The sequence below is a fragment of the Emys orbicularis genome, chromosome 5, assembly GCF_028017835.1.
Source record: "Emys orbicularis isolate rEmyOrb1 chromosome 5, rEmyOrb1.hap1, whole genome shotgun sequence".
NCBI lineage: Eukaryota > Metazoa > Chordata > Testudines > Emydidae > Emys > Emys orbicularis.
This window is the reverse complement of record NC_088687.1, coordinates 77,208,343-77,226,393: the sequence shown is the minus strand read 5'-3', so window position 1 is coordinate 77,226,393 and position 18,051 is coordinate 77,208,343. Positions and strand designations below refer to the sequence as shown.

The window sequence follows — 18,051 nt, the reverse complement described above, 5'->3', positions numbered from 1 at the left end:
ACAAACCACATAAACGAAGGTGCTTGTTGAATTTACCAAACTGAGAATTCTGGAGACTGATGTCCTCTATTTACCTAGAAGATTTAACAAGCAAGACCAGAGGCTGTGTGAGTTTCTTATTCTGTCCTGTCAATGTGTCACAACCCAATAAGGGTGGAATCAACCCTAAGGGTGACAGCATAATTCAGTTGCCATCCCTGATGTTATTGCAATATAAGGCTTTGTTCCTGCATATGCTTGCATTGACGTCAGTGGGCAGCTCTCATGCATAACGTTATGTGCACATGTAAATCTTTGCAAGAGCACGGCGTAATCTGGTAAAAACAAAATATTTCTGTACACACTTCAATAGTTGGATATATTACAAAAATCATAAACTGGCTGTATTTGGAGATATTTGATCCATATTCCTGTCATTGTGTTACATAGCTGTATTTTTAATATCATGATGATCATCTCTCATTCTTCATGATCTGTAGTCTAAGAATTAACTAAAATTACTACATAGTAGGGTCTCATGCCTAAAATTATAAATGCCAGTAATATACCTCTCTTGATAGGTAACTTATTTTTACGTGAGTTAACTTACTCTCCTTCATTAGGGTTTATTCCCTTTGATTCTCATTTGCTTACTTAATAAAATTATTCTTACAATGATAAGGTTAGAGGAATATGCATAAATATCCATATGCATAAACTGGGTATTGTCTAATATTGCTCAGCCCTTGGTGCAAAACTCTAGCCGTTGCCCAAGAGATCTAAATTGGGCAAAACAACCCTCTCCTCTCAGTCCGAGGGTTTAGTGAACACCAGGTGAAAGGGCAGGAGTAGAGGAAAGTGGCCCTAAAGCCCTAGTTGTGGCTGAGGCAGGATTCTCTTGGCACATTCATTGTGGAAGACCGCCCTAAGGCTGCCTTCTGAGGTCCCCCTTGTATGCTGGGGGTGGAAGTGGTACATCGGGGGAGGGCTAGAGCATGCAGCTTTGCTGTGACCCATAGAGCAGGGTTGTCTAAATTATGGCAGGGCCTCTCCAGCACCAGGAGTAGATGAGGATCAGGAGGGCACAAAAGGTGGTTTAAAGCCACCATAGTCCATACTCTTCCTTGGTTGTAAGTTGTCTGTTGTGCCTTTTGAAGGTAAAGTGCAGAATTTTACTTCAAGCCTCCATCCCCTAAAGAAGCAAACAATCTAGGAATTAACAAGTAAGCATTTAGATGGCGATGAATTAGGGACAGCTTCTCATACCCTTACTCTTACTGAGTAGCACCTTGCTCTACAAATAGTTCTGTTGACATCATTAGGATCATGTGTTACCCAATGAGAGTAAGCTATCAGAATCTGCCCCTTAAAGAACAAGAAGCAGTGTGAATTCACATGCTACATATCATATGCAACAAACCTATGAACGTTCCTTTATGCAGTTCCCAACAAGTTGAATGGAGATAATATTGCTAACATAATTTATTAAGTATCAGAGAGGTAGCCGTGTTAGTCTGGATCTGTAAAAAGCAACAAAGAGTCTTGTGGCACCTTATAGACTAACAAATGTATTGGAGCATAAGCTTTCGTGGGTGAATACCCACTTCATCAATTTATTAAGAGTTTAGAAAATGCTTTAATTTGGTTCTACATGAAATTCTTCTTGAAATGTACAGCGCCACAGCCTAGAAAGGAATCTGTTATTACTTGTCCTAGTTCCTTTAGAGTATTTTTTTCCTTTCACCAATAGACAGGATTTGTAAAGGCCCTTTGTCAAAGGGTGTCACTGGCCCTTTTAGAGGGAACAGGCCAGTGCCCTGTGACTGGGCATCTGACCCCCAGCTCAGCTTTATAAGAGGACACCTGAGTCCTAAGGAACAGGGGCAGGTGAGAGCTGCCTGAAAGACTCAGAGACATTGGCAGGTGAGAGCTGATGGAGACCAGGAGGCTGTAGAAGGTCCCTGAAGGAAGCTGTAGCTGGGGAAAGGCTGAAGGCAGGAGGGCAGCAAGTGGGGTTTGCTTTCTGGCCTCTCCAAACCAGAGCTCCAGGACTGGAGAGGGCTGAAGTCAGAGAGCTGCAGAGGGAATTGCCTGCTGACTTCTGAGCCAGAGCAGAGGGCTGAAGTCAGGGGAGTGGCAGAGGTCTTACCCACCAGTGATGATGTGCTGCAGAGCTGGAAGAGGTCAATGGAATAGGGGGAATGATGGAGTCTCTTCTGGTGGGGACGAACCACAGCAGAGGCTGTAGAGATTCCTGCTGGGAAGAGCAGGATTCCATTCCAGCTGGAAGGGCTGTGGTGGCAGTCCTGGTAAAAGAACAGGAGAGGACAGAAGAAGAGCCCAAGTATGGTGAAAGATGATGGAACACAGTATGTGCTAAAATGATGGACTAGAGGATGTGGGATTTTAAGGACTAAATACACTGGGTGGGAGAAATAGACTATGTTTGGGATGTTTGGATTGTTTTGCACTACGTTTTTGTAATATACCTGCCCAATAAAGGAGTATTTTTGAGGCAAGAAAGCTTGTTTTGAGGACTCCGTAGAAGGGAAATAGAGGTAAGTGCACTTGTTCTGCTGCTGGAGTGTACTTCAGGTGGGATTGAGATATTTTTGCCCCTAGCTACTTTTTCTAGCATTAACACATTCTGTTTTATCATTTCACTGCAATCTTTAATTGACCACCATATATTCCCATTTTGTCCTTTCCCAATTCCCACTCCTAGTACAAGCTCTGTATTAACCCGATATCTCTGAAAAGTCCCTCATGGAGCCACATTAATGTTTTCTTATAACTTACATTTTTCTTTTTTTCTGAGGCATTGTACACTCTTTCGCCTTAATTGTGGTGTTATTTGGGTTGCTCCAGCCTTACTCTCTATACAATGTATGGATATTAATAATTCCCTCTTTCTGCTTGCTTATGCTGTTTCTTAATTCTCCAGAATTTGACTTTATACATGGAAACAGCTATTACCAAATCCGCCTTTATGACATTCCGCATAATTAAGTGGCATTGGGTTTGATAAATTCAGTAGCCTAGGGACTAGATTTAACCCACATTTGTTTGGTGGACACGCAGTCACAGGACCTCAGAAGCCTAATGAGGGATGGTGCATGGGCAGAAAGTGGTTGTAAAGTGCCTTCCAGTGAGTGGCTGACAGGGCAAAAAAAGGGACTTAGCTAGGGAAACTGCTAAATGCAAAGGATCAGTGCATCTCCTCAGCATTCTACATGGGTAGGGCTTCTGTGGATTCCCCCCACAAAAAATTGAAGCCGTAAAGCTGCCCCTGCAAAGTGGAAGCTCTGAGGCAGGGCAGGTGGCAATGTCATTCTTTGCCTTCCCTCAGGATGACTCCCCCAAAGGTACAGGGGGATCATAGAATCATAGAATATCAGGGTTGGAAGGGACCTCAGGAGGTCATCTAGTCCAACCCCCTGCTCAAAGCAGGACCAATTCCCAACTAAATCATCCCAGCCAGGGCTTTGTCAAGCCGGGCCTTAAAAACCTCCAAAGAAGGAGACTCCACCACCTCCCTAGGTAACGCATTCCAGTGCTTCACCACCCTCCTAGTGAAAAAGTTTTTCCTAATATCCAACCTAGACCTCCCCCACTGCAACTTGAGACCATTGCTCCTTGTTCTGTCATCTGCCACCACTGAGAACAGCCGAGCTCCATCCTCTTTGGAATCCCCCCCTCAGGTAGTTGAAAGCAGCTATCAAATCCCCCCTCATTCTTCTCTTCTGGAGACTAAACAATCCCAGTTCCCTCAGCCTCTCCTCATAAGTCATGTGCTCCAGACCCCTAATCATTTTTGTTGCCCTCCGCTGGACTCTTTCCAATTTTTCCACATCCTTCTTGTAGTGTGGGGCCCAAAACTGGACACAGTATTCCAGATGAGGCCTCACCAATGTCGAATAAAGGGGAACGATCACGTTCCTCGATCTGCTGGCAATGCCCCTACTTATACAGCCCAAAATGCCGTTAGCCTTCTTGGCAACAAGAGCACACTGTTGACTCATATCCAGCTTCTCATCCACTGTGACGCCTAGGTCCTTTTCTGCAGAACTGCTACCCAGCCATTCGGTCCCTAGTCTGTAGCAGTGCATGGGATTCTTCCGTCCTAAGTGCAGGACTCTGCACTTGTCCTTGTTAAACCTCATCAGGTTTTTTTTTGGCCCAATCCTCTAATTTGTCTAGGTCCCTCTGTATCCGATCCCTACCCTCTAGTGTATCTACCACGCCTCCCAGTTTAGTATCATCTGCAAACTTGCTGAGAGTGCAGTCCACACCATCCTCCAGATCATTAATAAAGATATTAAACAAAACCGGCCCCAGGACCGACCCTTGGGGCACTCCGCTTGAAACCGGCTGCCAACTAGACATGGAGCCATTGATCACTACCCGTTGAGCCCGACGATCTAGCCAGCTTTCTATCCACCTTACAGTCCATTCATCCAGCCCATACTTCTTTAACTTGGCGGCAAGAATACTGTGGGAGACCGTATCAAAAGCTTTGCTAAAGTCAAGGAATAACACATCCATTGCTTTCCCCTCATCCACAGAGCCAGTTATCTCATCATAGAAGGCAATTAGGTTAGTCAGGCATGACTTGCCCTTGGTGAATCCATGCTGACTGTTCCTGATCACTTTCCTCTCCTCTAAGTGTTTCATAATTGATTCCTTGAGGAATCAGCTGGTACAGAGACAAATAAATTACACCTCTCTCTGCCAGCATGAGTGAATTTGATTCCTGGCCTCTGAGTAGTAACCAGTCTTTCATTGTGGCATATAATATTAAAAGAAATGTGCCTAGTTTCATAACCCATGTGCTACATTTGTATTCTGTTGTCTATTGATTAGTGGCATTAATATCCCAGGAACAAAAAACATTACTCAAATTTTACAAGGCCTGAACACCTCTCCTCACCCCCACCCCAAAAAAATCTGTGTTTATTTTTGTGAAGTGTATCTGTCAACCTTGAAAAATAAATTTAAAAAATGAATTGAGCTGTTCTAATCAAATCAGCATTTTAGTGCCTGCTATACCCATTGAATTTATCTGTGAGAATTGCATTTATTTTTGTTAACTTGGAAATAGAAATATTTTAAACCACTAAGTATCTGGAAAGAATTTAATGTTGTGTTCAATTTATTACCTTTGAGTTTATTTGTAATTACAATCTTTTCAATGCCTGTATTCTTCTTGATTCCGTTATCTTTATTTGGAGAAGTTACATTATACATTCATTGTATGCAGTGTTGTGGTAGCCAGGATATTAGAGAGGCAAGGAGGGTGAGGTAATATCTGTTATTGAACGAACTTCTGTTGGTGAGAGAGACAAGCTTTCGACCTTACACAGAGCTCTTCTCCAGACCTGAAGAAGAGCTGTGTGTAAGCTCGAAAGCTTGTTTCTCTCACCAAGGGAAGTTGGTCCAATAAAAGATATTACCTCATCTACCTTGTCTCATTATACGTTCAGACTGATATGAAAAGTAGAATTATACAATGCTGCCAAATGTTGGGAAATTAATTTCACAGTAATACTAAATGTGGTATCTGGATAGACAACTAAACTGCAGTAATAGTAGGACTTTATTCCTTATTCAAATAGAAGTATGTACACAGAGAGAGAGAGAAATATGTTATTAACAGTGGTTTCTGCACAGTGAGAGAGTCAAGTGGCACAAGGCAAATCCAAGGAGAGTATTTTTCCTGTTAATCATCACCAAGTGCTTGCAATACGTATGTATTTTAATTAAATAAAAATCCCCTGCCTTGGGTACAATTTTGAGCATTCCAAAGCAGTATAAAGCAGCTTGGATAGAAAAAATTTCTCATTTTCTGTTGACTGATTACTAATTTTTCAGCATTCACGATGGAGAGTGCTTAGGCTGCACCGTGTAATTGCTTCAGAATTCCTACAGTATTAATCCATTTTGGGACGCAGTAAAAACAGGAAAGGCTCATAGCTAACAGGATTTTGGGGACCAGATCCTCAGTTGGTGTAAATCAATGTAGGTCCATTTATTTCAAAGGAGCTATACTGATTTACACCAGTCAAGGATCTGGCTCCTAATGCCTGAAAAGCTATTGCCTCCAAGTGTGCTCAATAGGAGTATAACCAATGTATAATCTTGGGAGAGGCAATACTGGCAAACTTTGGATATACAAATACCAATCAGAAAAGCCTCTTAATCGCAGCTCTTTGCACTGTCTGTTCCACACACCCTCCTTATTCAGCAAAACAAATAATAAATGCACATATTCTGTCACTTAGTTCGTAGAGGAGTTTTGTGCAAAGATTGATGACAGAGCATGTTGGTCTTCTCCTTCAAAAAGAGGATAATCCCTATTATGTGAACGCCTCACGGGAAACCTTCAGATAATCAGCGTGCCAGCCCAGCACATTTTCTATCTGTTCTCCAAGAGCACCCCAATCATAGAGAGCCTGACTCTTTCCCCTCAGATGTGAAAGAGCTCCAGCCTCTTGGAACACTTAAACTCCACATGGCCTGAGCTTCTGTCAGTCTTTGAAGGTGATGTTCATCTTTTTTTTTGGTAACCAAGGAGTTTAGTTAGCAGGTATCTAACAGGCACAGCTGGTCTTGGGTCCATACAACATGCATTTTGATGTAGAAATTACCATGTCAGGGTTTATGGCAGTGGTGGGCAAAGTGGTTTGTAAACAAACTGTCTCACAGCCTGCCAGTGGATTACCCTCACAGGCTGCAGGTTGCCCACAACTGGTTTATGTCTTGTGTTATGTAGGAAGTCAGACTAGATGAACATAATGGACCCTTCTGGCCTTAAAATCTTAGAACATGTTCAGTCCTGTGAGCATGTGTTTGCCTATATCATGTAAGTAGCACCAAGCTGCTTACTTGCTGCTGTATCACCTGGCAATCAACCCAATCTGAAGGAGGGATTTGATTACACCCCCTTCTTTCTCCTGGGAGCCAGCTTTCCCCAATGTCTAGGAGAAGGTGCCCCTCTCATTTTTTTCAAATAATATCCATTACAACTTTTGACGTTATTTCACTAAATAATTATCTGGACTTTTTTTTTTTTCCATTTTTTGACCAGCTCAGTGAGTGGTTGACTAATCTTTTGCAAATAATAGACCATTGCAAATTTTATCACATTTGTGAATCCACCTTTTCTTCATTCAAACAGCTGAACCCACGTCAGAGTCTATATCATTTGTCACAACAATCTCTTCTCCAAAGTTCACAGCTTTTGAATGTTCATAAAGTGCTTGGGGTTTATCTTATTAACTATTGTTGTGGTTTTATTATTGAAACTGGATTTGTTAAAGTACAAGGAAAAATACTGAAGAGAACTGATGTGGGAAAGAACGAGATGACCTATATTTTTTTTCTATCTGTAACTTGATTCTGCTGGGACAGACCACGCTTCACTTAATTGCGCCCTGTTTGTTCTTCCAAGATGACAGCACACTCAGGTGGCAAAGTATAGTGGCTGCTTCTGTTAGAAAAAAAGTGACTATTTTCTCTACAGCTATTCTCATGTCCCTCAGGTTGGATTGAATCCAAACTCATTAATTATTTATGAAGTCTGCTTAATATGGAATAATTAATAATCAGCATTAGAAAAAATTGAGAAAGGAAAAGTTCTACAGTCAGACTGATTTAATTTAGATCAGTGCAAGCACAGCTTGAACTATAGGTTGGAAAAATCTTATGAACATGTTGATCTCTACCTGAATAGGTCCATAACACAAATATTCTCTACCAGATTTTGATGGCATGCAAAACAATTCATTCTTTATTCTCTAAAAATTGATTTTACTTCCATCAACACAATTGTTTCACAAGAACTTCATTCAAAATAGTCTTTCTTCTTTATATCAATATTGTGTGTTTACACAAAAAGCCTATGTTAATGCAACATTGAGTTTGCAAAGTCAAGCACTCTAAAGGTAGAAACTGTTATAAATAAGGTTGCCTTTGTAACCTTAACTCAGCCCCTTTGTGTGTCTGCAGAATGATTACATTAATTACATGACCACGTACGATTTTTCCCACAGGGTCCCTGAATGGGTAGTTACTCTATATTTCTTTTCATCCTCCTCATTCAGTGTATGGCCCTATGCCATTTATTCACAGCATCCAAATACTGCACTGAATGAAAGGTTTGTAATTTTGGCTCCAATCATCTTCCCCCTCTGCTCCTATTAAGGGAGCAGCCTCCTTTCCTGTTGTAATGCTATATACCGCACAGCCCCCTCTTTCTCTCCCTTGCTCCTATTCACCACATTCCACCCACTGGCTTCTGTCTCCCCCTTTGGTCTTCCGCTAGACCTTCTTGGCTCCTGGCATCCTAATCCTAAATGGTTTTTTGGGGGGTTTACTGCAGCATAAACAATAATACCATTAATAATAAATATTCTAAGCCATTTTACCCCCATCAGCTCCATTCAAAAGAATGTTGCATCTGAAGAAGTGAGGTTTTTTACCCACGAAAGCTTATCCCCAAATAAATCTGTTAGTCTTTAAGGTGCCACCGAACTCCTTGTTGTTTTTGTGGATACAGACTAACACGGCTACCCCCGATATTCAAAAGAATCAAATCTAATTTTTAAACAATGGTAATTTCTGAATATTTCACTAGTCCTGCCCTTGAAAACTTCTTCTAGCATGAGTCAATGTCAAATTCTACCTATGTTTCACTTTTGTGATATAATATGATTTCCCTGGGCAGACCAAGGCACGCACAATCCTTAGACATTGCAAAGGTTTTAGATGGAGAAGTTTTAATTTTTTTTTTTAATCTCAATGTGTACTTAATCAACATTTTCCAAAAGCATTCTAGCTGTTAGTGAGATTTATTCTGAACGTTTGTAAGCATGAAAATATTTCTTTGTTTTGGAGCTAAAGTACATAGGAATCAAATTCAGCCTTATGTTTGGACTATAGTTCCAGCCTTAACTATGAAGAGGCTGGTCCTCTCCATAATTAAGGAGAGCAAGACTAGAATCCTGGCCTTTCGACCCCAGAAACATGGACGTCTAACCACCTCCTGAACTAATGGAAGATTTCTGTTAGGTGTCAGCTGGTGTAATACCAAACGTCCTTTCTAAATTGACCCCAGCCATTAGAGAGCAACATATTTTCTCACTTTTAGCCATGTGTGCGTGTGCATGCACATACACACAGAGAAAGAGGTTGCATCTATACTGGGGATGTGTTTTTTCAAAGGGACATAAAGACTTGTCTACATGGCAACATGCAGGAAAGTTAATCCTAATTAACTAAAAATGTGAATTAAAAGTGGATTAGTTAACCTGCATTAAACCCCTATGAGGCCACTCTCATTCAGAGTGGCCTTAATTCAGTTTATCTTAATTCACTTCCACTTGGTGAAACTGCACCTGTTGGGAATTATGGGTCTGAAAAATCCTAGATTAGACAAGACCAATTTGCCTGACCCTGCTTCAACAGAAGATAGTAGGTGTATGTCTTGTTTCCATTTATTTTAATGGACGTTATCGAGCTATTCTCATTCCTACTGATGACAATGGGAGGCTTCTAGGTTATGTTTCCACTGCTATTAAACACCCGCGGCTGGCCCATGTTAGCTGACTCAGGCTCACGGGGCTCAGGCTACGGAGCTATTTAATTGTGGTGTAGACGTTTGTGCTCGGGCTTGGTTCTGTGATGTGCCTTTTCGAGGAGCAGCACAGGAGATGGAGTATCTGGGGAGGCATAGCAAAGATGACTTAAAACCACCTTTTTCCCACCCAGATTCTAGGCTGCTGCGGAGGTTGAAATATATCAGCCTTTGCTCAGTTCCCACTGGCGTGAACTGCATCTCAGAATCCCATCAGCTCCACTACAGCTCTGTATTTCTATAGCACTGAGCAATATGCCATTATGGAAGTGTATAATGGCTAGTGTGGGAGGTAGAATTGGACCTATAATCAAGTTATATTTTAACTATTTTTGTCTATTTCCTTTACTATGAGGGTATATCTTTATAAATAATGGCAAGATTTGCTCCAAAATCAGTCATTTAAGGTCTTTGTGTAAAATGAATTTTATACTTGCTGAATTATCATAAAAACAACTGAAAGGGGATTTTTGACAATTATTTTAACATACAAGAACAAACATGAGACACTACGCAACTCTCTGAACAATTATGAGATTTCTAGTGATGCAGATGAATCAGACTGTATTCTTCCATCTGAGTATCTACATCCTTAGTTCAGATATCCAGTTTCTAAATACAGATATCAAATGTGACTCCTTAGACTCATCTGATTGTGAGGCTAGGAAAGGTAGCAGAAAAATATCTTGAGAGCAGATTCTTTATTAGGATAAAGCACCTTGTTAAAGGTAAAAGCTTAGCATGTTTTTTCCCAGCCCTTTTCAGTTCAGCATCATTTAAAAATGTTACTCTTAAGTTATTTTCTAGGTGCTGACTCAGTTTAATAATGATACATATCTTGCCCTCAACCAGGTGCCAGATCATTGGTTAGCAATTAAAAAAGCTTGTTTCAACTGTTCTCAGAAACACTGAAGACACCACAGAGGCATTTATGCTGAGACATTTGACATACAAAGTGCACATTTATGTCTTTGGATGACCTGCAATTTCACAAGCTTTTTAAGTTCAAAGATATGTTACTTGAGCTTTGAGACTTGTTGTCTTAAAACCTACATTTACAGTTATGTTTCATAGATGAGATTGAAAATATTTTTGTGGAAACTGTTTTTCAGTGCAATATGCAATTTTAATTAAACTGATTTTTTTTTATTTTGACAAAATTTCCCACAGAAAGAAAAGGAACCAAAATATTTTGTTCCATTTTGAAATTTATTTTATTTCAATGTTATAATTGTATTTTACATTATTGTATTATGTGTCAGTAATAGTAGTGCATGAGATGACATATCAAGTCGTCATAATAACATGACGGGTCATTTTACACTATTACTACGAACATTTCATAATATGACAGACACTATAATAGTTGGAATATTGTCCAGCCCTTCACTTCACCCAAGAGATGACTGGAATGCAGTGGTGATTTAAAGGATTAATCTAAATCAGGGGTTCTCAGCCTGGGCGTTTTTACCCCCAGGAGAATTGCAAACAGATATCATGGAGTTACAAACACCGGGCCCTGCCAATATTGCTAAACTGAAGGAAGATTCCATATAGATAAGTAAGGGGTTGGAGATTGGCTGCAGAGTCCTGATATGGAAAAAGTTTGAAAATTTCTGATCTAAATCAAATTGTGAGATCCTGAACCCTCCACTCTGACCCCTTTAGAGCAGGTAAATGGGCTGGAGCAGCATAAATGGATTATAAAACCCATGATCTTCCTGAGCGGGAATTCCCCTGACTCAGGCACTGCAGAAGATAGTCACAAGGCTGCTTTTTGAGGACCTCCTCACAAGCCCCAGTACTGGGGTCAAGGCGGGGGGCAGGAGGGATACCTAGTGGGCTGGGTCACAGCATGCCACACTGTGCAAATACCAGGCAATGCTGGGGCCCATCGCACAGCGTGGGGAAGCTATCATTATTCAAACCTTCCAGAAGTGTGTATTCTCTGCCAGGAGCCATTCCAGTCACTAGAGTATCCTGGGATTAGAAAGGTGAAAGGGTGACTTAAAGCCCCTCTCAGAGGCATAGCAGAGAATCTCACATTTTATCAGTAGATTTAGATCTCAATTCTTGCTTGACTCATGTGCATAGTCCCCTTGTGGTGCTCACTATGCCTTGTCTTAAATTAGACTGTAAACTCTTCAGGGCAGGAACTGGGTCTTACTACAGGTGTTTATAGTGCCCACACAATGGGTCCTTGATCTCAGCCGGGGCCTCTATACACTACCATAATACAGATAATAATCATGCTCATATTGCCGTGAGTAGGTGAGCAGGACTGGTCCAATAGTTTATAAAATGTTTTGCGATCCCTTGGAATGGAAGTCATTACATGAATATGTTACCCTTCTGCCATGCGTGGCTAACAGTAACAAGGACCAGGTTCAATATGGTGTCTAGGGAATCCTTTTTAAATGCTGTCTCCAAAAATGCACTGTCCATTGGGGAATAGTGGATACAAAATAATGAGGAGAGAGAGTTGTTAGCAGAGATTAATAATGCCATGTGAGAACTAAATAAAACGAATTGTATGGTGATGAGTAGTTAATTGAAGATTGTGACTGAGCCTCTTTTTCATGACACATTACATTTCAATATCTGTAACTGTCCAGGAAGCAAGATGATCTTTAAGGGAGCGCAATATTTCAGAATCATGTTTTCTATTCATGTTTGCTAATTACATGTGTTGAAATATTTTAATCCGATTACACTGTTTAGATAATAATAAATGAGGATTAATTGACTTTGGAATTATTTGGACTTAAATACTGCTCTTTTACTGATCCAGGACAATTTTTGAATACCGTTAAGTGAAGGGAGCCCTTATTTTTTTGTGTAACCATTATTCAGATGTGTCAGCCACATGCTATATAAGGCAACATTTACACACATCTTTAAATGCAGTTAACATTATAGAACATCAGCACTGAAGCTTTTTCAGAGTGCAAACTCTTATGCTAGAGGAGATCTTATTATATAACACTGAACTGTTGTTGAGATAAATAACTTTCACACTTCTTGTACAGGATTGACATCTTCAAGTATGTGATCTATGGCATAGCAGCTGCATTCTTTGTCTACGGCATTTTGCTGATGGTGGAGGGATTCTTTACGACTGGTGCCATCAAGGATCTCTATGGAGATTTCAAAATCACCACCTGCGGCAGATGTGTCAGTGCCTGGGTATGTTAATATGATAACCTTCATTACTTATGTTAATTTCAATAGCATCGTTGGAATAGGTTAGGATATGTTTACAGAGGAAATATGTCTCTAGGGAGGGGGGTTGTTATATATTCTTATATATTAGTAGTTTAAAAACTGCAGCAAGAAAGGAATGGAATAATATGAATGGTCTCCATATTAGCTAAGCAATATCTACTGATGAAAAATGCTATATAAAAGCTACATAATAATTAATACTCATGTTTGTAGAAATAATCACTTCACCAATTAAATGGACAGGCTCTTTTGCCCAAGCTAACTGTGAAAACTCATTGCTCAGTATTATGCTCTTTGGCGCAGGACCATGTTTTCATATGTGATTTTATAGTGCCCAACATAATGGAGCCCGTATCCTGATTGGTGCTTTAGGAACTGCTACATATCTGTATATAGGTTGTAATATTTAATCATAGTGAGAGCTGATAAATAGATCAGGCCCTGAACAGTTCCTCCTTGTTTAATAATGTGGAGCTGGATTTTGAACCTTTTACTCATATTGGTGAACAGTTATTCAAAAGTCATATTCACTTCAAAACTAAACCACAAATTGACTTCTGGATTAGCTACATGCACATTTATGCCCTAGGATTGCTTGGCCAGTCACACTTAGTCTCTGTTTACTACTGAAACAACTAAATAATTATATTTTGGGGGACTGTGCTGAATAAATTCAAGGGAGTCTTTATTAACAGAACCTTTCTGGGTTGGGGAGAGGCTACTCTAAATCTGAGAGTATTAAAGATGGGCAGATTGGGGTAGTAAATTTCTTGGCTTACCAAATTATCATTCCTTTTACCTGTGTGTTTGTCCTATTTTCTCTTCCATTCTTAGAAGCTCAGGTATTGTCACATCATTTATCAAAAATATTTTGCTGTTTGAGTGGGAGTAGGTGATTGATGCACTTTTGGAAGCCTGTAGAATTTTTAAAGTTGGTCATTTTATACCTTGATGATAATAGGCATAATTGCAAATAGCATGAACATAACATTTTATTCAAAGGAGGGCTAATCACTACACTATATTCTGAGATGACATATATTGATAAGCTGAAGTAAAGGCTAAGAGTACATTCTGGTGACAAAGGGTAAAAACCTTCCAAGAGCATAATAGTTATCAAGAGTCAACTATTAGAAACCCAGGCAATCCATAGCTAAACTTAACTTGAAAAGAAATCCACATATTTGAAATTGTGGAAATGCACAGTTAAGGCCATCCTAACAACTGTAACCTGCCCTATAATAATGTCACTCTTTCATCTTCTTGACTTTGTTCCATTCATAACTACTGGCTGAGATTAATAGTTGGACCGAGGACTTGTTGAGACCTTTAAAGATGTCTGTAGTCAGAGGCTGGGAACATTATAAATTGGGAAAAGTTACTGTACTGAGACCACCACCATGTTCTTTGATCATGCTTTTATCATCTTATGGGCTTTGAGAAGTCTTAAGTCTATGGCTGCAGACATCTTAAATGTACAGGAGATACTGTACTAATACAACTTGTGGAGCCCAGATCATTGATTTTATAACAGTTTTGATATATGCATTCTTCAATACAAAGAGTTATGCTCCATCTACACATTAACCTTTATTCCTTTCATAATAATAAATGCCAAAATCTTATCACCTATGCCTAGGAGGATTCAATATGTACAATTAAAATTAAGGCAGTCTGGTTTTCATGCCCAATAACAAGATGAACTTGTTTGCTATGGGTGGAGGAAGTTGACAGAGAGGGTGAAATCCTGGCCCAATTTAAGTGAATGGGAGTTTTGTAGCTGACTTCAATGGAGTCAGGATTTCATCCAGAGTATTTTCCCCCCAGGGAGATTGTATGGCAGTTCTAATTCTGTACATTTCTATATTTTCAAATATTTGGGTTTCTTTTAGGTTAAACCCTAATTTTGAATTTCCTGGTCCTTTTTTGGTGGCTATTTGATAACTAACCTGTTTGTAAGGGTTAAAAAAACCCCCAAACCTAAGATACTGACATAAGAACATAAGACCGGCCATCTAGCCCAGTATCCTGTCTTCCGACAGTGGCCAATCCCGGGTGCCCCAGAGAGAATGAACAGAACAGGTAATCATCAAGTGATCCATGCCCTGTCACCCATTCCCACCTTCTGGCAAACAGAGGCTAGGGACACCATCCCTGTCCATCCTGGCTAATAGGCATTGATCGACTATCATCCATAAACTTATCTACTTCTTTTTTGAATACTGTTATATTCACAACATCCTCTGTCAAGGAGTTCCACAGGTTGACTGTGCGTTGTGTGGAAAAAATATTTCCTTTTGTTTGTTTTAAACCTGCTGCCTTTAATTTCATTTGGTGACCCCTAGTTCTTGTGTTATAAGAAGGAGTAAATAACACTTCCTTATTTACTTTCTCCACACCAGTCATGATTTTATAGACTTCTCTCATATCCCCCCTTGTCATCTCGTTTCAAGTTGAAAAGTCCCAGTCTTATTAATCTCCTCATATGGAAGCCGTTCCATACCCCTAATCATTTTGTTGCCCTTTTCTGAACTTTTTCCAATTCCAATATATCTTTTTTGAGATGGGGCAACCACATCTGCATGCAGTATTCAAGAAGTGGGCGTACCATGGATTTATATAGAGGAAATATGATATTTCTGTCTTATTATCTATCCCTTTCTTAATGATTCCCAACATTCTGTTCGCTTTTTTGACTGCCGCTGCACATTGAGTAGATGTTTTCAGAGAACTAGCCACAATGACTCCAAGATCTTTCTTGAGTGGTAACAGGTAATTTAGACCCCATCATTTTATATGTATAGTTGTATATAGACGTGCACTCCCAACCTTAATTCCAGCTTAATGAAGATGGCAAATTTGTTTGATTTATATTTGTTTAGAAATGTTTGATATGCGTTGTCAGTCGAAGGAATCAAGGAATATGTTAAAAGCATTACAGTAGTCGCTGCAGGGAGCTCTGTGGGTCGCTGGGAGTCACAGGGCAATACTCTGTATTCTCCCTAACTCTTCAACTGACCTCCTTGAGTTAGCTCTTTATTTCCTGGCCTCTCCTTTCTTCCCATACTTTGATTCCTGCTCTGGTTCTGTATGTCCTTCTTAAGATCAGCAGGAATCTTGTCATGATAAAGAACAGTGGAGTTTTTATTGGTCTTTTTATTTTAATCTAGCCTACAACTCTACATTCTTAAAATATACAGATTTATATCAATTAAAATTTGAGGCAGTCTTGTTCACACATTTCTTTTACTTCATTCACATATTTTAAAAATAATTCTTTATATAAATAAATATATAAAAATAATGACTAGAGAAAAGCAACAATTTTTATTTGAAAAAGATGTCGTTAAAAGATAGTTCAGTTCTATCATGATGCTTTTGCATTTCTGCATTCCTCTTTTTCACATCACTATATGTAGGAGGATAAATTCAGAGCACAGTACACGGAGAATTAGACATATAACTCCTATTAAAAATTAAAAAGGTTGCCCTGTGTATGTAGCCCAGATGGTGCTGTTGCTGTTGCTGTGTAGATCAGATAAGAGAAATTAATATACTGTAATTGTAGAGTTGCCAAATGGAGATTATGCTATTGAGGAGGATTAGCTCATATCACAGGCTGCAAGAAGGCTTCCTTATATGGAATTCTGGGATATTGATCTTGTAAGTTAAAAAAAAAAACACTACACAAAACCAAAAATCTCAACTAATAGAATCAACCAGTTGCTTTCTAGCAATGTATTCTAAAAGTGACCCAAAAAGGTATTCTAAAAGTGACCTCTTTATGGTCACATATGCACACAAAATATTTGCATTCTAAAATAATTTCAAACCACATAATGGCTGTAACTTGAAAAGTGGCACTGTAAAAATGAGGTTGTGTGTTTGTCTCAATGATTCCAGGTAGAATTTGCTCATATTATGAATTAAAAAATATTTCTGAACAGTAACGTTGCAGGCTCACCTGGAGGTCTGGGAATCAAGTTGAGTTCTTTTCCGCTTCAGCATCAGTACCTGCTGATATTAATGAAGTGTATAATACATGCATGCATTGATTACACCAGTAACTACAGCTGGTCAGAAAATGTCGGGGGTGCGGGGGAGGGGAGGTTTCTGGAAAAATTATTTGACAAAAAATGAAAAAAAATGGCTTTTGTCAATTTTCTGTGGAAAATGTTGACATTTCACTGAGAAACTGAAAACTTTTTGGTGTTTAGATATTCAGTTTTTTGACAAAAAGTGAAACTTTTGTGTTGAAAGCAGACAGTTTTGCCCTTTTTTGCCCATGTAGACAGGTCCTGAGTAAGTGTCAGTGGTAAAAGTCAGTGACTATTGTTTCAGAGCTAACTCATTGTTAATGAAGTAAAATAAGGGCAGCACAGGATTGTTAAATAAATTCAAGCACAGATCAGCAGTGGTTTTTAGTCTTCATACTTACATTTCTCAATACTATATGTATATTCCATGAATTAAATAAACAGATATATAGAATGGCAGTGGAGCTTGATTAGCTAGAAAATGAGAAAGAAAATTCAATTATGCCTAAAGCCACTTGTGACATAGTTAATGTAGTTGAGATCAGGTGGCCCTCCCATTTATATTCGCCTTGATGATCGTGGTATGTATCTTTTCCATATGTGATGTCAGTCAGCTGACTAAATGAAAGACTCATTTCTCAATCATCACAGCATCTCTTTTCTGAAACCTTGGCTTCTAGGTATCACTTATTGCATAACTAATTATTTTACTCTTTAAAATGAAAAGTTTTGCTATTTTGGGCTGGGTTACTGCTTCAGTGTTGTTGCTTGCCTTAATACAGTAGCCTGCCAGGCACTATCCATGCATTGCCTCTGTCTCTTCTTTTCTTTTGTACTCTGTTATTTGACCTTTTTTTTTTTTTGTCGGCAATAAACTGGAAAAATGTTTTATTTTGCTTTCAAATTAATTGGGTTATGAATGTGGCTTTCACACAGTATATGGCATTTTTTCTCAGTGTGTAAGTTTGATCAATACGTAATTTCTTGATGAAAATATTTTCTGAAAATGTGATTGAGTTATATATTTCCAAAGCTTGTGTGGGAGCTACTGCACTTTTTCCATGGGTTGTGCCTTCCTATTATGGACATAAAATAATCAAATTGTTAACTTTATCTTCCCTAGGTTTCAGAGAGATTCTCCTTTGAATGTACAATTGTAGCTGTCTGCATAATAGC

The 18,051-nt window shown here is 39.3% G+C and overlaps 1 protein-coding gene across 1 annotated transcript in view; it reads left to right on the top strand.

The window, feature by feature from the left end:
- The window catches only part of GPM6A (glycoprotein M6A), a 204,108-nt gene that overhangs the window by 147,930 nt on the left and 38,127 nt on the right, over positions 1 to 18,051 (top strand). The window contains exon 3 of the mRNA XM_065404875.1: positions 12,643 to 12,799. Within this exon, the coding sequence (XP_065260947.1) occupies positions 12,643 to 12,799 (157 nt within the window). The remainder of the gene's footprint in view (positions 1 to 12,642; positions 12,800 to 18,051) is intronic.